Raw genomic sequence first — 22,211 nt, forward strand, 5'->3', positions numbered from 1 at the left:
AAGGTCTCCTCTCTGGCAAGTGGGACCTCAGACATCCTCTAACCTTGCACACTCCTGACTCCTCACTCACTGGCAGCCCCGCAGTCCGTTGGCTGCCAGGCTTGCAGGGGGTCCCTCTGCACGGTCCAGGAGCTCTTTGTTTTCTCCCTTCTTTGTTATCCTGCCCTTCAAACTCCAGCCACCTTGGAAGCCCTGAACTCTGACCGCTGACTCCTCAGTTCAGGGTGACCGGGGTGCTTTCTTTGGGCTTCACCTCTGTGCTCTGGTCCAGAAGGTCTCCCCAGGCAGAGAGCAGGAGGGGCTCATGGGAGGTCTTCTTCCATGACTCACAGGAGGCCCTGCACCTCCTTCTGTTCACGGTCTGAAACGGTGGTTTCACGTGTTTTGTCCAGCTTTACCTTGCGTCTGGAGGAGGGCTAGCCCTACACCAGCGGCTCCAGGGTGGCCAGAGGTGTAAGGTCTCCAGTTCTCTTCCTCAGACTAAAACCCACAAGGCTTTCCCAGATTAGACCCTGTGGATCCCGTCTCCCTCTCACTTCCACCTCCAGCCTCTGGTCCCACGGGGCCCACTTGCCGCAAATTCATTTCCACTCCCCGCTCCTTCAGGGATTCCCTGCCCCGACCCCTGGGCCCCGGTCTCTTCTCCCTCTCGGTGGCATGCTTACTTTTTTCAAATCCATCTATTCTCTGCGTGTTCTGCTCCACTTAAGCTTCCAGCTTCACAGGAAGGAGAGATCACTGTGTTCTCTTATTTCTAAATATCTCTTTTATGTGTGAATATCTCCTACGTTTCTGACAAGAGCAGCCAGCCAGTCTGTCTAAAGCTCTTCCTTTCTCTGTGAAAGCCCAGGTAGGGATTCCAGCTGGACAGCATTTCACGTGAGAAGGTCAGCACGTGGTGTAAACTACGGAATGAAATGAGACAGGCGCCTGGGAAATGCATCGTGGCTCCATCCCAAACTGCTCTGTGACCCCAGAGTGGTGCCTGTCCCTCTCTGAGCCCCCGCATCCCTGTCTGCCTATACCCTGGGGCCGTTGGAGGGTAACATGTGAGAGAGGCTTGCCTTGAGGAGAAGCTGGGGAAGGTTCTAGACTCCCAGGTTTTTCTCAGGCTCCAGGTAGGAGCGAGAGTCTTTGCTTTCTGTGGACTGAGAAGAGGTGTCCACCCTCGAGTATGGGGGGCGGAGGTGGGGGCGGTGGCTCCAGAGGCCACTTACTCTGCCATCTCCGAGGGCTCTTGGGGACTGAGAGCGTGACCCTCTCAGGTACCGCCCCCGGGTGGGAGCCACCGGACGATCCAGACACGGGCTCTGAGTGTTCACATCCAGAGGTCTCCCCGTCTCCACGCTTCGTGGCCGCGAAGACCCAGACGAACCAGTCGGGGAAAAAAGCTTCGGCCTCCGTGGTCCGATGCTCCACCCTCTTACACCGCACCCCTCCAGCCACCCAAACCCAGACGTTCCGCACTCCAAATTCAGGATCTCCAGCCAACAAGGCAACCTCAGGTACCAACGGCCTATGTCACCCCACACTCCCTCCATTCCCCCTCCCCCCACCTGCCACAGCTGTGCCCGGGGTCATTGTTCCCTTGCAAGAGCAACAGTGGGGGTCCCATAGTTCTGTGGGACGAATCTGGGTCCTAGCTCTGCCTCTGACGGGCCCTGAGACCTTGGCGAGCCGCCTAACTAACCTCTCTGAGTCTAAGTTTTTCTTATCCTAAATCAGAGGGTTGCACAAGAGAGTTTGCAAAGTTTTCTCTTTTTAAACAAGAGAATATTCTCCCCCACGTCATGGCCTGAGGTGTTTTTAAAAACTGCTTTAAATTCCTTGCCAACATTTGGACGCTAGGAGGATTTATGTGAAACTTGATCTCCAGCTGACATGGACAAGCCAGCTCCGGCCGTTCCGGGCCCACTTTCCTGCAGTGCAACAATTGGCTTGGGCTGAGCCACAGCTGCCTCCTGTATTCATAGAGCATGTGCTCTCTAGTTTTCCACAGTCCCCACCACTCCCTCCTGCCTACCCAACACAAGAGCCATGAGGCGGGTGCCATCTCTCATTGTGATCACACTGTTGTCTGTCTGACATGCAGCCCGGTTCATCCATTCATGTCCCTGCCTGGAACCCCCTCGGCATGCGTTTGCATCCCCCATCTTTCCGAAACCCAGCCTAAGAACTCATTTCTACGAAGAGCTGTTCTCCTCCAAGCAGGGTGGCTGGCCGGAAGCTCTGTGCTCTTGGCCTCCCGCTACTCGTGAAATCGCTCCCTGGGCCGTGGCCCAGCAGGAGACCAATGGATGCCAGCTCCAGTGTTTTCTGGTCCAGGCGGAGCAGGGCTCCGACCCCCGAAGGGTGAACAGAAGTATTTCTCCCAGGAAAACAGATAAGACGCATGTGTGCTGAGCGCCAGTTATTAGGAACCCTGACTGATGCCCAGATGGAATGAGCCTTGGGCGCCTGCCTGTGGGCGGAGGGTAGAGTGATGTAGGACAGAGGGATGATGTGGCCCTTCTGGGATCAGGGACCTTTCAGTTGCTGTCAAGAGGCCCACAGCCATCCGTTAAACATACAAGTGATCAGACTGTGTTCAGTGACCCAGTAGGTTGGGCTGGCGGTTGGCGAGTTGTGTTTGCCATTATTCTTTGGTTCGTGGGCTACTGTGGGGCAAGGATGTGTTCGCCAGAAGTGTTTGAAGATAGGCTTACGAAGTTTAGATGTCCCGGAAGGAGAGTAAGTACGTAATCAAGCTTGAGCATCATGGATTTTCAGGTACTGCGTTGAGAAAAGCCGATAGCCGTTGTATTTTTCTAGAAACAGGCTGGTCCTCATGGGCTCGTCGGTGGTAGATGTTGGCTCAGCTAACTAATGGGATCCCAAGTTTCAAATGTTTGCTTTTTCTTCTTGACCTTATGGCTGGGAGTTTCCACGTCTGTAGTTCCTGCAGGGAGCTGCCTGGAAGGGGCAGCTCTTGGACCTCAGTGTCCCCAAAGAAGCATCCCGGAAGCTCTGGGACTTGCTTCTAGCTGCCTTTATGTGACCTGGGAGACTTGGGGCTGGGGGCAGAGCAGGTGGGCAGAGCAGAGGACACCAGGTTTCGGCAGGAACCTGCACGGGAGAGCTGGAAGTGGTCACCGCCTTCACCGTGTTGGAACAGGCAGCTGTTCCTGGGCGGAGGTGCGGGCCTGTGCCTGGGACCTCACCCACCGTACAGCCCACTGGTTTGTGGCCGGAGGTGCCCGTGGCAGGGAGAGCCGATCAAGTTTGCATTATGAGCTGAGTACTGGGAAACGAATCATGACCTCAGTTGTCAGTTCTGCCAATAAATTGGCGAGGCTGCATGAAAGTCCCCCGCAGAGGGGTCACCTGCACGCACGAGGATTAAGATGCAGAAAGGACTCACTTGTGAAAAAGGACGCGTCTGCCTGTGCGAGAATGAAGTCTCATTCTGCCGTCTTAGAGGATTAGCAGCATGTTCAGCCCCGGGAACGTGACAGCCTCACTTTCCTCTGGGTGCGTGTGTGTGTGTCACCTATAAAATGGAAGTGACGGTGTGGACCTCACAGAGCTAGTGGGAGAATTAAGAGAGACCCTGGGTGTAAGGCATCTAAATCAGTGCCTGGCATAGAGTAGGCGCTCAGTAAATGAGTGCACCCCCCCCCTTCCCCTAGGCAAAGAACTGAGGTGCTTTCGTTGCCCATTTAAAGATGACTTCTTGAAGGAGGCAGGTATGGAGCTCTCGGCCCAGGCATTCTATGGATGCGTTTTGAAGAGAGGGTTATCTTTGTGTTGTGGACAGCCTCTGCGGAAAGGAGGCTGCCTCAGGAGACGTCGTTGGGGTCAGGGAATGGGACATTGAGCAGGACCTGTAGGAGCCGCCTCTGGCTTCCTTTCCTGTCACCCGATGATCGCCCAGAACCCCGGCCCCCACAGCCTGAGCGAGAGCCCTCTGGCATGGGGTGGACTGGGTGACAGTGGTATTTCCCACAGTGAGTTCCTGAAACCACCATTTTTTGAGGAATAGTAAGGAATCTATCCAATAATTTAAAAGTAGGTGCCTTAGCTTCTTTGGCTCAGTGGATACAGTGTCGGCCTGTGGACTGAAGGGTCCCGGGTTCAATTCCAATCAAGGACACATGCCCAGGTTGCTGTCTCGATCCCCAGTAGGGGGCATGCAGGAGGCAGCTGATCAGTGATTCATCATTGATGTTTCTCTCTCTCCCTCTCCCTTCCTCTCTGAAATTTATAAAAATATATTTAAAAATAGGCTTGCGTGGCCAAATCCATTTGGAAAGGCTGGATTAATAAAGCCTGACGGACCTCTTTTCAGTGAACTTCTCCGAGCCTTTGACACGGTGGTGCAAGTTGCTTCTCCCTAAGAAAGGGGCTGGGTCAGCTGTTCCACCCTGTGACTTGTTCCCAGAAGTCTTTGTCTCCTGGAGCATCCGGCACCCATTGTGCCAAGAGCTTGGAAAAGCCAAGTCCCCTCCCAGCCTGGATACTCAGTTTCAGTACCTTCTGCAGGTGGGGGAGAGGTGGACACTAAATTGGTGTTTTCCACCTTGAATTCTGCCTCTGCCTCTGGGGTTACAGGCAGCGCCTGGGAGAAGGTGAGCCACTAAGAAAAGTGCCACCTGTAAGCGGAGATGCCCAAGAAATCATCAGGAGCTAGTCCTTAACCCGGGTGAACTCTGACCGGACCTCACCTGGTCTTTGGCCTCCTGGGGTGTGGGCTGCCCCCACTCTGCCTGGCACACCTTCTCTCCAAGGCGCTCCTTGCCACCCAGGGACCACTGGGCATGTGGAGCTGCCCAGCCCACCTGCTCTGCCAGAACTGCCTTCAGGAGACAGTCTGCCCTCCTCCCTGCTCCGCTGTGGGGCCTGAGACAGCGGAATCTGGCATAGGGACCGGTGGGCACAGGCCCACATTACTCAGTGGCCCACGTGTGGCTCCCCAGGGGCCCGGATGGGAGACCCAGGCCCATTGCTGTCTGCTCACTTGGCTGGATTTCATCTGCGAGCTTCTGGACAGCTCACCCACACATGCCCCCAGGCCTGGACCTCCACCCCCCCCCCCCCGGGCACTGTCCGGAGGGTCTCCTGGGGCCCTGACAAGGTATCAGGCGACTCAGGTGAGCTTGAGGAGCTGGGGCTCTGGTTTGGGATCCTGGAGCTCCTCATTGCCTGATCCCCCCAACATCAAGCCCTGGGCCTTCCTCAGCCTCTGAGCTGCCTCTGGCATGCCCCCGACCCCTTTGGATCTAGTGCTGATCAGTCACCGTCGTTTTCTCTCGCTCTCTCCTGTCCCCACCAGCAGAAAGCGCTTTCAGTCGGAGAGTAGAAAGCAAAGCACAAAACCACTTTGAAGAGACGAACAGCAGTTCCCAAAACTCCAGCGGTGAGTGTGCCCTGTGCCAGGCGCCCTGTGCTGCGGTTGCCGGCTCCGTCTGCTCCCCCCTGTGGGCTGGGGTCTCCATGATGCATGCTGGTGGTGTTGGGAGGGGCTGAGAATTAGGAGGCCAGGGCTGGGCAGAAACCCAGGGGCCTAGTCTTCCAGGGGCCTCCTTCTGGGCCTGGGGGGCATCTCGGGGGACTGTGGCCCTTCCTGTCTCTTCCCCATGGAGAGAGGAACTCGCCCTACCCCATAGCTTGCAACACCTACACGCATGGCCCCAGAGAGCTGAGCCTAAAAGAGCCATTTCTATATTTTTAGGGAAAACATCAGCCATTTTCTTTCCAGCAAGGCAATGGGGTTACAGCAGAGAGAGCTGTGGCCTGGTAAGCCAGAGGCCCAGAGTTCTGGCTCCACTTCGGACCAGGAACCATCCAACGGTTTCCTTCCAGCCCCTGCCCGCCCAAGGTTTGCCTGAGGTTCCTGGCAGTGTTTTGGCGCCCCCTGGTGGCTGCCTCCGCCAAGACCCCGGCAGAACAGAGAGGGCCTTAGAACAGAGCTGCCCAAGGCCCCTCTCCCCAGATAGACCTGGGTCAGCCCGGCGGGGCCGTGAGGGGTCACCAGCTGCCTCTGTCCGAAAAGGCATAGCCAGGCGGTCTGCACAGTGGCAGGCAGGGCAGGAAGGGAAGGAGAAAGAGTTCTGACACTGGTTATAGTAAAGCAAGGCACCCCCTCTCTCGCACAGTTGAGGTTCCGTTCGTCATACTCGGTTCCCACTTGTGCCCCGCATATCCTGGGCACTGCTTGTGTATAGACAGATGCTGGGCGCAGCCTGACCGTCCATCAGGGGCTTCATGAAACAGTTGGGAACACAGGTTTGAATGTGGAGGCTTCTGCGTAGGAATCTGAGCCCCAGCTCTGTCTCCAGCCAAGACTCGAACCTCAGCTCCGCCCCCTGTGAGCTGGTGGCTGGGCCTGGACTCTCAATTCTCCTGCGTTCTAAAGTGGGGATAGCACAGACGTCCCTGCGTGGTGAGCATTCAGCAAGTGTCCTGCAGAGATTACGTACCCACTCACGTAATCTCTTTAAGTAAACCCAGTTATTCTACGAGGATCCTGAGCAAGGGAGTGAGGGGTGCTGGGGTGGCCCTGACAGGACCCCTTCACTGTAGAGAACGTGTCAGCTTTTCCAAGCTGCTTCAATCCTTTTGAAAAATGTAATCCAGCAGCATCTCCAACAAGTGGGCTTAAACGTGGTGGCGTTTTGCCCAAGGCCACACAGGATTAAGCATCAGGACCGGAGCCCTGGCCTCCCGGGAGTCTCTGCTCTGAGCCAGCCAGGCTGCACCCCTGCCTCTCCTTCCACCAGAGCCGATAAACAGAACTGGAAACTGGCTGTGTGAAGGGCAGACACCGTTTACTGAGCGCTTACTCTGTGCCTGGCATGTGTTCAGAGCTGTGTGTGTCTTTCCTGTCTTCACGTGTGCCCCAGCCCCAGGAGGAGGGTTATCTTTCATTTGGGGGTGAGAAAACGGAGGCTCAGGAGAAGGGGGTAGTTGCCCCAGGTCCCCAGCTTGTACGTGGTGGAGCCAGGACCCCAGCTGAGTCCGCCCGCACCACTCTGCCACCTCCTGCGTCTGAGGCTCGCCTGGCAGCACCCGGCAGCGTGGGGCAGGTTCCAGCAGGCAGAGCACCTCACAAGCACAGCCCTCGGGGCCAGAACCTCGAAGCAGCTTCCCGTCCTGAAGCCGAGCGTGGACGTTCTCACTGTGCTCTGTGGGCTCACCTTTGGAGAGCTGAGTGTGTCCTAGAGGGGTGGCCCTGGCTGCCATTGCGCTGCCCAGTGTCCCAGCCCCACCCCGGAATCTGAGCCTGGCTCTGTGCTCCCCTCGTCTGAGGGCCCCATCTGGCTCACCACTTGTTAACAATGGAAATAATGACGGTCATCTGAGAGCACCAGACCTGGAGGAGACCTAGCTAAACTGTTTCTCTTTTGCAGAAACTGCAAGTCCCCTGATTTCCAATACTTTCCCTCTCCTACAGAGTAAGTGGTGGTCCCATGGGGGGCTGGAGAGGGCGAGGCCGGGCAGGGAATGAACGGAGTGGCCCCAGCTCTCAGGGCCTCCCCAGAGCATCTGACCTTGGGCCGCCCTCCCAGGCAGACAGGGCAGCTAGTAGCGCAGGAGGAGTGCCCAGCCTAGGCGGGTGGAGGAGTTGGCACGGGGGACGAGGCAGACCCCCGACAGTGGCAGCCGCCTCTGTCCCCCAGCCCTGCAGGAACACAGACCTCCCCATGTCAGCCATCCTCCTCCTCTCCTTATCCTTTCCTCCTTTGTACCCCTTCTTCCTCCCTCGTCTCTTGGGCATTGACTCGAGTATTGGGAACAGAGATGAAAGATAAAGGCCCACTTGTCCTGGTCCTGTGTGCTGTCATCCTCCCTTCTCTCCCGCCCTCTGCCTCTTCTCTGCCCTTTCCGCGTCTTGTCCCACTTCTTGCTTTTCTGTGGCTTTCTCCCCTTCTTACCCTGTTCTCCAGTGTCTTCTTCCTCTCCTTTCCTCTGTGTGCATTGCCTTGTTTGGGGGTTCATTCATACATTAACTCATTCGTTTGCTCAGCAAACAGTGATGCCCATGTGCTTCTACAGGCAGGCAGATGGGCCGGGGAACCAATAAGACCCGGTCTCTGGCTGAGAGCTCCTGTCCCTCCTCCAGCCCATCTGCCCCACGCACCTCACCCCCAGTGCCCAGACAGGGCCTGACACACAGTAAGCACTCAGTAAATGGCTGCCTGACCGCATCAGAGGCTCTCTGAGGCCGCATGTCCCCGTCTCCCCATCAATCCTTCCTGCCCCCGGCCTCCCGCTCACCCGTTAGTGCCAGGGGCAGGTCAGGCTGGGCCCAGAGCCCCAGTGTGTGTTGGGGTTCCCAGTTCCCAATCTGCCCACAGCCCAGCAGGAAGGCGCCCAGGTCCTTCTGCCCCTAAAACGGCTGCTTCATTTCTCCCCGCAGAACCCTACACGTGTGGCGCCTGTGGGATCCAGTTCCAGTTCTACAACAACCTGCTGGAGCACATGCAGTCCCACGCAGGTAAGCGCCCCCACAGCCCATTGGGGCGCTGCAGCACCCCCTTCCTCCCCCTCCCCCCCCCAGACCAGGGAAGGCCACTCTTTCCCAGGAAATGGTCACAGGACATGGGACCTGCCTTCAGGATCCCCAGTCCTTCGGGGTGGGGTTAGTGGGGACAGCAGACTCGGGAGAGCACAGAGAGTGGCACGGGGCTGAAGCAGGCTTCTGGAAGGTTGTGGCTCCCATGTTGAACCTAAAGGCCAAATAGGAACTCACCAGGGAAATGTGAAGGTGGATGTTGAGTGTGACTTGAGGTCAGAGTGAGCAGAGGCCAGAGATGCGAGTGGGGAGGCCCAGGGAAGGCCTTGAATGCCAGCTTGGGGCATTTAGACTTGACCTTACGGGGAATAGTGACAGCAGTTGAAGGCTGCTCAGGGACCACAGTTGAAGGCTGCTCAGGGACCACGGCCTGAAACTCCCACAGCCCACTCCCTCCCTCCCTCCTCTGAAGCCCCAACCCTCCACCTGCTCTGCCCGCCTCTGGAAGCTGAGGCTAATTAGGGAAGAGTCTGGAGCCAGTGCTAGGCCATGCCTCAGGCAGTTGGGCAGAGGCCATTAAAATGCAAATCAAGGCTGCACCTCCTGGTGGCCCCACCTCCTCCAGCACCTCCACTTTTTCCATGAAGAGCTTTGGGCCGCTTTGTTCTGGTCCAGTGCCGGCAGAGAATGCGGGAAGCAATCCCGTGCAAAGCCAGGCTGAGTCCCAGCCAGGCTGCGTCAGGATTAAAGGATTGACTCCAAAGAGAGAAATTAAACGTCATGATCTGCGCAGTTCACAGCGCTGCTGCGAAGGGGGATCAGCCTCGAATAACACCAATCTCATTAAGAGGCTGCTGAAAGGCACAGGGTAATTCCTGCTAATAAACTTCCTGTCGGTGCTGGAGGGAAACCTGTCTTGCTTTGTAATAGGTCAGGAGCCTGTTTTGTCAGGAATAATACTAAAGACAGCTAACAGTCAGTGAGCGATCAGTATGTGTCAGGTGGTTATTTCGTTTGATCTGAACAAGCCTGTTCGCCAGCTGACAGGATCCCATTGTACAGATGAGGCAACTGAGGCTCAGAGAACAGAATCACTGGTCTAAACAGCTATTAACATGATCTGAGCTCTTCCTTGGTGCCAGAACTTATTCTCAGAGTTTCGCACATATTAGCTCACTTAACCTCAGAACATCCCTCTGAGTTAAGTGTATTAGCTCCACTTTACAGATAAGGAAATAGAGGCACAAAATGGCCTAGTAACTTTCTGATAAATGTACTGAAAAGTCCAAGGCTATGCAGTCACGATGTTAGCCCCATGCTCTTCCTCCTTCCTGCATTGGTCCCTCCCTGGGGGACAGCCTTTCTTCCAGCTTTGCATCCAGCCCCTTGTAGACCAGACGTGAGTGTGTGTATGTGCGCGCATGTGTGTGTACCTGTGTACATAGGGATAGCCACACAGAGTAAATGTTATGTCCAGCTCAAGCTGTAAGTCAAGCCTTTTTACAGAGCATTTACAGCACCTCACCCATGCAGTAGCAGCATCTGAGATATGGAGGGAACATTTTATTTTGTTTTATTCAACCGATACCAGACTGTTATCTAATGCTAGGCTGAGTAATTTGGATTCCAAGTCCCGCGGACAGTCAGAATGAGGGAATGACCCTGCAGCTTGTCCAGCCCCAGCGTTTTGGAGGTAGGAGGGGAAACTGAGGCCCAGAAGTGACGAACTCATGGTCACACCCACAGCCCTGGCAGAGCTGGGTTCAAACCCAGGCCTTCCAGATCCCTGTGCTCTAGTGGAGAACGTCCACAAGAAAGGCTGCCGGTTTCCATTTTAAAATCTGCGCTCCCCCTTTTTAAATGTAAGATCTGTTCATTAAAAGAAATTCGGGAAAATGCAGAGAAATTGGGAAATGAAGAACGGGTCCTAATCTCAAAGTTAACCACTGTTACTCTTTTAATGGGTTTCTCTTCAGTCGTTTTAAAGTCAGATTCATTGGGATATAATTTACAGAAGTGAAGTTCTCAAGTTTAAGAGTATAGTTGGACGGGTTAACCATCAACCCAGAATGCTCCCTCCTGCCTCCGTGCAGCCAGGCCCTCCCTGCATCCCAGCCCTGGAAACCACTATTCAGATTTTCTGGTTTTTGAATCATTTTTGGTAGTTTATGTCTTTCTAAGAATATGTCTCTTTCATTCAGGTTATCTAATCTGTTGGACGACTACTGTTTGTAGTATTTCTTTATAATCCTTTATAGTATAAAAATCCTTTTTATTTCCATCAACTTTTCTCTGATGCTCTTTACCAAGTAGATGTTTCCTTCTCTTCCTAGTTTGCTCAGAGTTTGTGTTGTGGGTGGCTGTTGAATTTGGTCATATTTTAATGTGCATTTATATCTGTGGGGATGATTTTTCTATTTGTTTTTTCCACTTAGTATAGGGCATTACACTGATTGGTTTTCAATTATTAACCTCAACTTGGATTTCTGGGATAAACTCCATAGTCATGATATGCTATTCTTTTTATATGTTACTGTATCTAGCTTGCTAATATTTTGGTAACGACTTTCATGTATATGTTTACGAGGGATATTGGTTGTCGTTTCTTTTCTTGTAATGTTTTTCTCTAGTTTTGGATCAGGATAATGCCAGCCTCATAAACTAAATTTCTAATAAATATACTGAAAAGTCCAAAAAAAACCACACTTTGAAGACGTGAGAGTGTGAAATGCTTTAGAGTGTAACTGGAACCCCTCCCCCATTTCAGAGCTAGAATTCTGGGGTTGTGTGTGTGTGGGGGGCGTGGGGGGGGGACCTCCCAGCCAGACCCGGGTGCTGTGATCCCCACCTGCTCAGCACTTACTCCACGCCGGGCACCGTGCTCCGCCCTTTCCCTGCGCTATCTCTTGTTAGTCCTTCCAGCAGTTGTGTCCCATCTGTGTGATTATCTTCATTTTTCCAAATGATGAAAACGAGGCTTCGCAAACCTATGGGAGCTGTGTGAGGAGGAGCCAGGATTTGGCTCCAGGCCAGTCCCAGGGGCCATGCGTGCCCGCCCCCGCCCCGCTCTAGTTCTCGTCTGTCAGTCCACAGGCCTCTGATACTGTCGGGTGACACACCGTCCCCTTTGTGCCCACAGCCGACAACGAGAACAACATCACCTCTAACCAGTCCCGATCGCCACCTGCTGTTGTGGAAGAGAAGTGGAAGCCCCCGGCCCAGAGGAACAGCGCCAACAACAGTAGGTCTCTTCCAGGCTGGAGCCGGGGACTCGCGGAGGTCTGCCCCACGCACCTCCAGCCCCCGCTCGGGTTGCTCCCTTCTGCCCGCATCCCCGCCCCTGTGCCTCCCAGGGAGACGGAAGGCCATGCATAACAGTTTCCAAAGCACTTTCACACTTACTAGTAAGAACTCATCGGGTCGGCAAAAGGAGGCCTGGGGAGAGGAGGTGATCTGTGTGTGATCAGAGTGCAAATTGGTGACAGGATCAGAACTGGCATCCACTCTCAGTTTCTGTTGGTTGCTCTTTCCTGACATGTTGGCCTCCTGCATTTTGTTCACTGGAGGCGCCTTTATTAGCAGCCGTTGCTATACTGAGGAAGAGATTAGGCCAGTGGTCGGCAAACTGCGGCTCGCGAGCCACATGCGGCTCTTTGGCCCCTTGAGTGTGGCTCTTCCACACAATACCGACTTCCACGCATGGGCCACGAAGTTTCAATCACACTGTACGTGCGGGCCCGCACATGGTATTTTGTGGAAGAGCCACACTCAAGGGGCCAAAGAGCCGCATGTGGCTCGTGAGCCGCAGTTTGCCGACCACTGGGTTAGACTAGTTGGCTTCAAAAGTCTGGGTGACTGGCCCATGCAGCAAGTATGCTGCACACATACCACTATGTTGTATTCCCACGCCCATGACAGGCATTATCAATCCATCAGTCATAGAATGTTATTCTCGTGAAACTCATGTAATTTCTGTGCAAGATGAAATCTGTTCATAATTCCTAATAATAGATGCTGGGAGTATTAGTCTGCTGCTGGATCAAGGAGCCTCAGATGCCAGGGTTAATCCGATCTCTCCTTGTGTCCCCTGCCAGCCACGGCCAGCGGTTTAACATCCAACAGCATCATCCCCGAGAAGGAGCGGCAGAACATCGCAGAGCGGCTGCTGCGGGTCATGTGCGCTGACCTGGGAGCGCTGAGCGTGGTGAGTGGGAAGGAGTTCCTGAAACTGGCCCAGACGCTGGTGGACAGTGGCGCCCGCTACGGGGCTTTCTCCGTCACCGAGATCCTGGGCAACTTCAACACGCTGGCACTGAAGCACCTGCCGCGCATGTATAACCAGGTGAAGGTGAAGGTGACGTGTGCCTTGGGCAGCAACGCCTGCCTGGGCATCGGCGTCACCTGTCACTCGCAGAGCGTGGGCCCCGACTCCTGCTACATCCTCACTGCCTACCAGGCCGAGGGCAACCACATCAAGAGCTACGTGCTGGGCGTGAAGGGAGCGGACATCCGTGACAGCGGCGACCTGGTGCACCACTGGGTGCAGAACGTGCTGTCAGAGTTCGTGATGTCGGAGATCAGGACAGTGTACGTGACGGACTGCCGGGTGAGCGCGTCCGCCTTCTCCAAGGCCGGCATGTGCCTCCGCTGCTCAGCCTGTGCCTTGAACTCGGTGGTGCAGAGCGTGCTGAGCAAGCGGACGCTGCAGGCCCGCAGCATGCACGAGGTCATCGAGCTGCTCAACGTGTGCGAGGACCTGGCGGGCTCCACCGGCCTCGCCAAGGAGACCTTCGGGTCGCTGGAGGAGACGTCGCCGCCGCCCTGCTGGAACTCGGTCACGGACTCGCTGCTGCTGGTGCATGAGCGCTACGAGCAGATCTGCGAGTTCTACAGCCGGGCCAAGAAGCTGAACCTCATCCAGAGCCTCAACAAGCACCTGCTCAGCAACCTGGCGGCCATCCTCACGCCGGTGAAGCAGGCGGTCATCGAGCTGAGCAACGAGAGCCAGCCCACCCTGCAGCTGGTGCTGCCCACCTACGTCCGGCTGGAGAAGCTGTTCACGGCCAAGGCCAACGACGCGGGCACGGTCAGCAAGCTGTGCCACCTCTTCCTGGAAGCCCTCAAGGAGAACTTCAAGGTGCACCCGGCGCATAAGGTGGCCATGATCCTGGACCCACAGCAGAAGCTGCGGCCGGTCCCGCCGTATCAGCACGAGGAAATCATCGGCAAGGTGTGTGAGCTCATCAACGAGGTCAAGGAGTCCTGGACGGAGGAGGCCGACTTCGAACCCGCCGCCAAGAAGCCGCGCTCTGCCGCCGGCGAGAACCCCGCCACTCAGGAGGACGATCGGCTGGGCAAGAGCGAGGTGTACGATTACCTGCAGGAGCCCCTCTTCCAGGCCACCCCTGATCTCTTCCAGTACTGGTCGTGCGTGACCCAGAAGCACACGAAACTCGCCAGGCTGGCCTTCTGGCTCCTCGCGGTCCCGGCCGTGGGGGCCAGGAGTGGGTGTGTCAGTATGTGTGAGCAGGCGCTTCTCCTCAAAAGGAGGCGACTGCTCAGCCCCGAAGATACGAACAAACTCATGTTTCTGAAGTCCAACATGCTTTAAGACTTCTACTTCCGAACAAGAGAAAAGCGAGAGAGAACGGTCGGGAAAAAATTTACACCACACTGTCGCCAACAAAGGGAAGGAGTTTAAGTTCTAAACACTGTGGACCTCATTCTAAACGCCCCCTGGGAACTTCAGTGCTTTTTCCAGTGTGTGTGCATGTGTGTGTCCCAGCACGTGGGCCGTGGGCGCGGGCGCGAGGCTCTTTTGCTCATCTGCGTGGCCGTGGTAGCTTCGCGCACGCGTGCACACACATACTACCCTGGTGCATGTCCACGCCTGCTCGTGGGCGCGTGTGCATTAAACTGGGCGTGTTGGGAAAGCCGAGGGTGTGGGAAAGAGGGAAAACGCTCACCTTGTTTCCTTCGGCCAGGGGCTTCGAAGACTTGGTTTTCAGGTGCGCAGGTTGGTAGGACGCCGATGTTGCAAAGTGTTCAGGCAGCTGAAATCTGAAGTGACTTGACGCGCTCTGTCCTCAGCCCATGGTCCCCCTTTTCCCTTCATGCCCCCTCCCTCCAGCCCTCCTCACCCTAATGCACCCTCCCCGGCTGCCCCGCCCTCCCCGGCTGCCCTGCGATGGATTCTCCAAACTGCATCAGATGGACAGTTTCTGCACTGGACTTTGTTCTTGTTCACCTTCAGGGCATTGAGCAGCTGCCTTCGAGACACTGGCGGGTGTCACGGGGCAGCCGCCTTAGAAACACACCTATCTATCTCCCCAGATCAGGAAAGGAGACTTTAAGAATAGAAAGCTGACTTTTGGCTTTCTAATATAAGAAGAAAAAAAAAAAATACATATTTCAGAGAAGTATAGATACTATCTCCACTCCTTAATTCTCTTCCTAACATTTTAGCCGTTTTTACCTTTTGGTTTTGTTTTTTCAGATTTGATTTAGACTCTGCTAGGAGGCACTGAATGTCTATAACTTATGTTTTGAAGGTTGTTTTTTTTTTTTAATTGCCATTTTTGTTCCTCAAGTCACACTGTAAACTAGCTCATCTCAGTGGTATATTCGCTCTCCTACGGTTTCCATTAGCCTTCCCTGTACAGTCCCGTGTCTGTGTATTCGAACAGCCAGGACCACGCACTGGTCTGTGCTGTGTGGAGACCAGGAGTCGGGTTGGAGTCACAGGTTCCATGGGGGTGGGGTTCGGTGGAAGCCATAGGGACGCCTGTGGTTGAGGATTTCTCCTGAATGTAAGTGAAGGCCCGCCTTCCTGGCTCGCCGCGTCCGCTCCTGCGAATGTCCGACTGATATACCCAGAGTGCATTACACCACTCGCCACATCACTGACACTCTCAGCTCAGCAGGGACTCAGCAGGGACTCCTGAGCTGATCCACGTTCACGTCCGTCACACCTCAGACCCACCACCTCCCCACCCCTCCCCAGGACCCCAGGGGTTCCGGTGGGTCTGTTGCTCACAGCCCTGGGGTCCCCACACTCGAGCCTCAGCCCTCCTTCCAGTAAATAGTTGCGCGCGGTGCCTTGTGGGCCAAACGATGGATGTCTGGAGGGTGGAATGGCATGAGGCCACACTGAACGATGCTGTGAAAGATGTCCGTAGGCTTTTCTCTCCACGAGCAGTTCCGTTTGTACACACTCAGTCCAAACACCGAGGGTGGGTGCGCCCCCCCCCCACCCCCCCCCCCCGCCATCTAAGAGGTGGTTCCGCCAGGATCAGTGATCAGCCCTGGCCCACCTCTCTGTGAATAAAGTGCTGGTGGTCTCCCGTCCTCCGGTGCCCATGGCTGTGGCCTGGAGATGGCGACACCAAGGGCTTCAGGCTGAGGACGGCCACGTGGCTTCCACAACGGCACATTCTGCCGTCTCGGGGGGCTAGGGCGACTCCACCCCTTCCTCCTAAGAAAGCATTACTCAACTGCCAGATACCTCGACTACAGAAAGCACTGTACCCTGCCCTCTCCTGGCCCATGGCAGATGGGCAAGCGACGCTGGTATAGAAACACTGTCCCGGGGGCCTCTCCTGCTCACTTTGCCTCATGAGAACCACCCCTCCGAGACTTGGATGTACTGCAATGTATGAGAGTGGGCGTGGGCACGTTCTCTCCAGCAAAGCCATGGCCTCAGCCACCGCCCTGCCACTTCCTCACCCAGAGAAGGGCTAGGTGTTTCCCCTCAACGTCTCCAGCTGGGCTCACACCATCAGAAGAGCCTCCATTCGCACTGGCCAGTCACCTGATGTCACTTCCTAGAGTGTCTCGGCAGACTTCGGGCCTCCGGGCCTTGCAGAAGGTGGCTGCAGGGGTGCTGAGGAGTGACAGGTACCTCCAGCTCCAGGTTCCTCCCGCCCTGCTCTGCTCTGCTGCCAGGGAAGGGGCCACACCAGGAGGGTCAGAGCTGCTCCCTTGGTGTGGTCGGTGGAAACAGCCTTGGGCCCATCCTCCCTCTACGTGGAGCAGAGCTGTGTGCTGGTGTTGCCCCGTTTTTCGGCCAGTTCGTTAGGAAGTAGGCATTTCATTTTCTTGTAAAGCCATCAGAGACCAAGTCCAGATGTGCATTTAGAGTCTTTGGACCACGGGATGTCAGCCCTCCAGAATGAAATTCGAGTCTCACTAAATTCTAGGTACCGAGTCACGTGTCGTCATCTGGTCTTCCGTTCCACCTGAGTTTAGTCCTTAGGACAGGCGCTGAAGCTGTCTCCTGGGGCTGCCTCGACCACCTGTGGTGACGAGGTGGCAGGTAGCCATCTCTCTCTCGCAACCTCTGGATCCCCAGAAGCTGGTGTCGCCCCTCAGCCTGCTTCCTCACGCAGGCAGTTCCCATAGTGCAGATCCTGCTGCCACCAACTGCTTAACAACCCAAAGATCTCACAGGTCCAGCCACTGGCCCCCGATTTATAGCAATATCCACCTTGTTCAGATTCTAGCTCAGCCAAAGGATGGAGGTGGGCTCTTCCACTTAATCTCCAGGCACCGGACCTGGCCTTGACCTACGGAAGGGTCTTGTCTCCTGCTTCCTGCTCCTCTGACAGCTGTGGGGCTGCCCAGCACAGGCCCGTGGCAGCTGGCAGACCAGGGACCGTTCCTGTCATGTTCTGGGCAGCTCCAGGTGTTCGCCTGCTGACTTGGACACAACTCGTCTCAAGCCACGTGATTCCCAGGACAGAACGGGCCTTTGCTTTGGTGTACACAGACCCAAGAGGAGACTGCGGGGTTGGCCCCTCCCCTGAGGTCAGCTGGCTTCCCCACCCAAGCCCAAAGGACTGTGCTTCGTGGGTGGTCCTCAGATTTGGAGTAGCCAGGGGGTCTCGACTCCACCAAGAGCAGCGGTGCCATCCCAGTCATCGCGAGTAGATGCTCCTGTCCCAGCAACGTCCTGCCTTCCCTGCGCCTCGGTCAGCCAGCCAGGCCTCCCCCCCGGGTGGTAGTTAGAAACCAGGAAACACAAGGGGAGGGGCCACCTGCTGCGTCTGCTTCCAGCCCACCTGGCAACCTCATGCTTGGCCTTCAGAGTGGCTGTTGGCTGGGCAAGGCCTGATGGCACACTGAGGAGTGTGGGCCTCTGGGATTCCAGGAAGGACTGTTTGTCTACACCAGGTCCAGAGGCTGCCAGGAGTTCTCTCCTTCGGTTTGCTCCTGTCCTTCGCTTTCAAGAAACACCGGAGGCAAACTGCAGGGCAAGTTTTCCACTGTGACGCCGAGCTTCTGTCTTTGGGAGTCCCCGTGCTTGCGGGAGGCTGCCTGCCTCCTCCTGGACTTGGACCGGGCTCCTTGGAGAGTGCGTGGGCCCCTGGAGGGATGTCAAGGATACAGCGCATGCTCTCTGGGCTCCACAGGGTCACAAGGAAGGTTAGAAATGAGGCTGGGATGCGGATGGAGAAGGAGGGCCCGTGAGAAATGGCCCGGAGGGGACAGTACCTGGAGATTGTCATCGTGAGGGACACGCAGAGATGGAAGAGGAAGTGCACAGGACATGTGAGTGGGCTCCTGCGCCCTGGAGCTGGACTGAGTTCATGGCTACGCCCTGGCCTTGGGGACAGGCCAACGCCTGTGTCCCTGGGATGTACTTGCAGGAGGGCTCCTAGACAGGCTGCTGCTTTAGACAGAACCAAGAGGCTAAGGAAGGTTCAGGCTGTCCCCAGAGACAGGAGATGAGGGCTCCTGTCTTGGCCCTGCCTGCCCTGGCCCAGCCCCCGGTATCCACCTGGGCCGGTGGGAGTCTTGGGATGGGGCTGCCCCCTCTTCACTGTGGCTAATGTTTGCTAGGCCAGTTATGGTGAACCAATGATACAGTGTTTTCCCTCTCCTCTTCCCCTCCTGGCTCCCCCCTCAGGATTTTCTGGAGGATTTGATTGTTTCTCTTGGGCTCTCATTTGGGTTTGAGGATCGTAGTCAGTTAGAGGCCTGCCTTTCCCCGAGGGGCCCTGTGCTTTCCTTGCGAAAAGGCACCTGCTCCCCGCGTGGATGAGGGTGGAGATCCTGTTGGTCTATTCATGCCCCCTCCGCCACCACCACGGTGTTGCTTCAAAGACTCGGCTCCTGTTCCGAGGAGGATCTGCTGGGTTTGCAGTTGGGCGTCAGCATTGGACCCATGAGGGTCCCACCCATCCACTGGGCACCTTGACTCTTCAAACCAAAGTTCCTTACAGGGGCACAGCCCAGCCTCGACTGCAACCTCAGGGGCCCGGGATCCCTGTGGCGCTTCCTGAAATGCAGGTTGGCAGAGACCTGGGGGTCTGAGACCAGCTGGAAGGAGGACCCCCTCCCGCCCAGCCAGGGCAGCTGGGTTCCCAAGCAGTGAGCCAGCTCGTGGACTGGCCTGGGGCTGGGACTCACCACCCAAGAGACAGAGGGACCTGCGGGGCTGAAGGCTCAGACCCACCGGGCAACGTGTCCAGGGCCATTCAGATCCCAACCATCAGGAAATCATTTTGTACAACCACCTGAAGCAGAGATATTTTTTAAAAAAGGATAAATTATTTTCCGTTCTCTTCTGATCCTACCTTTGTCTTTCCCCCACAGCTTCCCGTCGGTGATTCTTTCACATCAGGTAAAGCTTGAGAAAGCCTTGGTGCCCCTCCCTCCCAGGCCCCACTCCGTAGCCACGTGCGCACACCCCCATCCTTTCTCAGTAGTGAAGACGTTCTAGGCAATACCATAGGCACATCTGACTGTGTCTCTCTCTTCGAGTGCAAGAAACTCAAGTCATCTTAAAAAAAAAAATGCAAAAAAAAATTTACAAAAAAACAAACACAAAAAAATATCTTTTTTAGGCCAGAGTTTTCTACAGGTATTAATGAATATTTTTCTTAATCCTTATAAGTTTTATGTGTTTAATATTTCTTAATACCGGTAGCATTAATTTATACTTTTGTAGCAACACAATATTTTTATAAACAGCCAGTGCTTGGCTCAAGTCTCCACGAGGGGTTTATACAGGGCCATCTTGGGACCCTGTGTACCATGTACTGTATTTAAAAAAAAAAAAAAAGTTACCTAGTGTCACCCTTGCTGTGTTAATTAACAAAAGACGTTGTTTGCGGTCTCCTGTGTCGGTGTGGATCCAACAGCCTGTGGGTCCGACAGCTCTGCAAGGGGTCACATTGCATGGGGGTTGCGTTGACGGTTCTTGTGTGATGTGTGAGCCCCCGAGACCAAACTTGTGGGTGTATTTAAGGGTTTTCTGTTTGTCCTTTGGGTTTTTCCGTTTCACTTTGTTTGGGTCCCTGGTACCGTTTTCTCCATTTACAGCCAAATCAATTTCGTGATGTTTCAAACTTTTACTGATGTCAAATGGAGGAAAGGAACAGAAAAAGGAAAGATTTTTACGAAGTAATAAAATTTAAAACTGAGCTGTTTAAATGTTGCTGTTTTTAACGGTCTGTTCTTGTCCAAAAGTGGGACATTCCCAGGGAGAAGAGGAAGGTTCCACTTGGTTCCTTAAATCGCCAAAAGCCCCCGCCCAGAATTCAGAACCCCTCGACCCCATGAATTCTTGCGACATTATTTCCCGGTTGTTGAAGCCAAGGCAAAAGACATCCTTTTAATGGTTAGAGAGGATCAGTTGCTTAAATGATTTCATGTCGGTGTTGTATTTATGGTTTTACAATAAAACGACCTTTAGGAAGATGGCAGTGTGTGGTGGTATTTTTTGGGTGTGCGGTTGGGCTGTGTCATCCAGTCAGGAGCATCTACTGGTGAGTGGAGATGGATCAGGGGCAGGGCCCCTGGGGGTCACAGCTGGAGTCCAGCCCAAGGCCAGCGCTGCTAATTCATCTGAGCTCATCGCTTACCTCCAGCACCAGACCCTGCTCAGCCAATGTTTGATAAATGATGGAGGGACATGGCCAAGGGGAGACGGGGTCCCTACAGGCCTGGCTCATGGACATCGTCCCATGGAAGAAAGGATGGATTTCATCTGGGTCCTACAGACCCAGTGCCTAAGGGGCAGATCCAAGTTCGCCTTGCCCAGCAGTCGTTCCTGTGCCTCTTGTGAGCCTGTGGCCTTGGCCTCCCCAGTGATGTGCGTGGCGTTATGTGTTGTGTGTGACATCTTATTTTCTGGGGAAGGGAGTCCGGGACTTTGCCAAATTCCTGATGGCATCTGCGAGCGCCCTCCACGGTGAACTGCTGGGTGGACTTGCCCCACGACAGGCACAGGCACAGCAATGCTCCAATTGAATAGAGTCCAGCCGAAGGCAAGAGGGACAAAGATGCCATTGGAAGATGCGCTGCGGCCTGAGTGGGCGGGAAGGGTGATGGCCCTTCAAGCGGGAACACCTGTGCAAAGGCGGATGCCGGACACCCAGCGCCTCTATCCCTGCCTTCAACCAGGTGCAGGCTGCTCTTGAAGAGAGCGGGCTACTTGGGTCAGATGAACACGTTCCATCGAATCGCACATTCAACAGCTCATGTGGGCTCCGGCTGGGCCGGCCTCCCGGGGGCATCAGCCCACCCTCTGAGCCATCCTGTGGGGGTTTCCTGCAGTTAGCGGCGTGGACAGCCCTGGGCCAGCAGCCGGAATGTAACCGGGGAGTTCTATGTGGTCTAGAACAAGCCCGGAGTCCTGCTGCAGCTGACAGTCCTCCCCACACGTGGGAGCAGCACCAACAAGACCACGGCCTGGCCCAGAGCCTGCCTACAGCAGAAGGGCCAGCCTCTGGATGTTCAAGTTTAAAACAGAGTAAGTTTAAAAATAGCCACGTCTATTTTGTATCAGAAATGAGGGACCACTTGAGAATCTGGGGAGTCCCCAGGGCAGCCACTTTGCCAACAAGGATTCTGGGGCCTCCAGAGATGAGCCTCACGGACTCTGGTCTCGGGGGTCACAGGTGTCCTTCAGCCCCACCGCACCCCTGAGGGACAGAGTCAGGATCCAAGGGAACCTTTTGCTGGGAAGGTTTTGGCAAATAGGGAGACAGATGCCTCGGGCCTGGGCAGGGCTGGTGAGCCTCAGGAGGCCCCGTCGCTAGGGGCTGCTCAAGTCAGGGTGCAGGGCCCGGGCTGCCGGGACTTCCTTTTCTAGAGAATTGAGAAGCCCAGGTGTGTATATGGACGCTCAGGTTTTAAATGGCGCCTTCAGAGCTGTAAAAAGTACCTTCCAAGCCACACACCCCGTCCACCAGCTGGCCTGCCTGTGCGCCTGCGGCGGCACCTCTGGTTTAAACATTTGTTCTCCAGGTCACTCTTCAGAGTGGCACCTTCAGGCGCCACAGGGGACTCTGCTGTGCGAGGCATGTGTGGGGGGAGCAAGGTGTGGACACGGTGTGATGACATTTGTTTGCCGATTCCCCCTGAACCCACTGCCTAGACTCCGCCCACTTGTGCCCAGAGAGCCCTGGCTGTGACCACAGACGTGTCCCTCAGGACAGCCCTCTCCCAAGCGCTAGACTTTGGAGGAGACAGTGGGAGGGGGACTCTGTGTGGTCTGACCAAGAGGGTTGCAAAGATCTCTGCACCTAAATCCTTGCTCTAGGTTCATCCCCTCAACAAGGGATGTGGAACTCCCTTCTTGATGGGTCTCCTAAGCACATGGGCTAATGGCATGAGAAGCAGCCTTGACCGAAGTAGCCCCGGGCCTTAGTAGGCTCACCCCAGGGAGAAGCCGCCCTGCCTGGGCTTCTGCGGCCCCGGCAGCTTCCAC

At 55.4% G+C, this 22,211-nt stretch overlaps 1 protein-coding gene across 8 annotated transcripts in view; it reads left to right on the forward strand.

Annotated features, from left to right (window-relative positions):
- ZNF618 (zinc finger protein 618) overlaps positions 1 to 14,906 on the forward strand; it is a 148,237-nt gene extending 133,331 nt beyond the window's left edge. For 3 of the 8 annotated variants that reach the window (XM_036329768.1, XM_036329771.1, XM_036329769.1), the window contains 6 exons: positions 1,266 to 1,505; positions 5,315 to 5,395; positions 7,389 to 7,433; positions 8,399 to 8,476; positions 11,634 to 11,735; positions 12,589 to 14,906. In XM_036329768.1, the coding sequence (XP_036185661.1) occupies positions 1,266 to 1,505; positions 5,315 to 5,395; positions 7,389 to 7,433; positions 8,399 to 8,476; positions 11,634 to 11,735; positions 12,589 to 14,105 (2,063 nt within the window). In that variant the 3' untranslated portion in view covers positions 14,106 to 14,906. Of the gene's footprint in view, positions 1 to 1,265; positions 1,506 to 5,311; positions 5,396 to 7,388; positions 7,434 to 8,398; positions 8,477 to 11,633; positions 11,736 to 12,588 lie in introns of all 8 variants that reach the window. The other 5 variants (XM_036329770.1, XM_036329772.1, XM_036329773.1 and 2 more) reach the window with 4 other exon arrangements.
- Positions 14,907 to 22,211: the final 7,305 nt, after the last annotated feature.

The sequence above is a fragment of the Myotis myotis genome, unplaced genomic scaffold (assembly GCF_014108235.1).
Source record: "Myotis myotis isolate mMyoMyo1 unplaced genomic scaffold, mMyoMyo1.p scaffold_m19_p_12, whole genome shotgun sequence".
NCBI lineage: Eukaryota > Metazoa > Chordata > Mammalia > Chiroptera > Vespertilionidae > Myotis > Myotis myotis.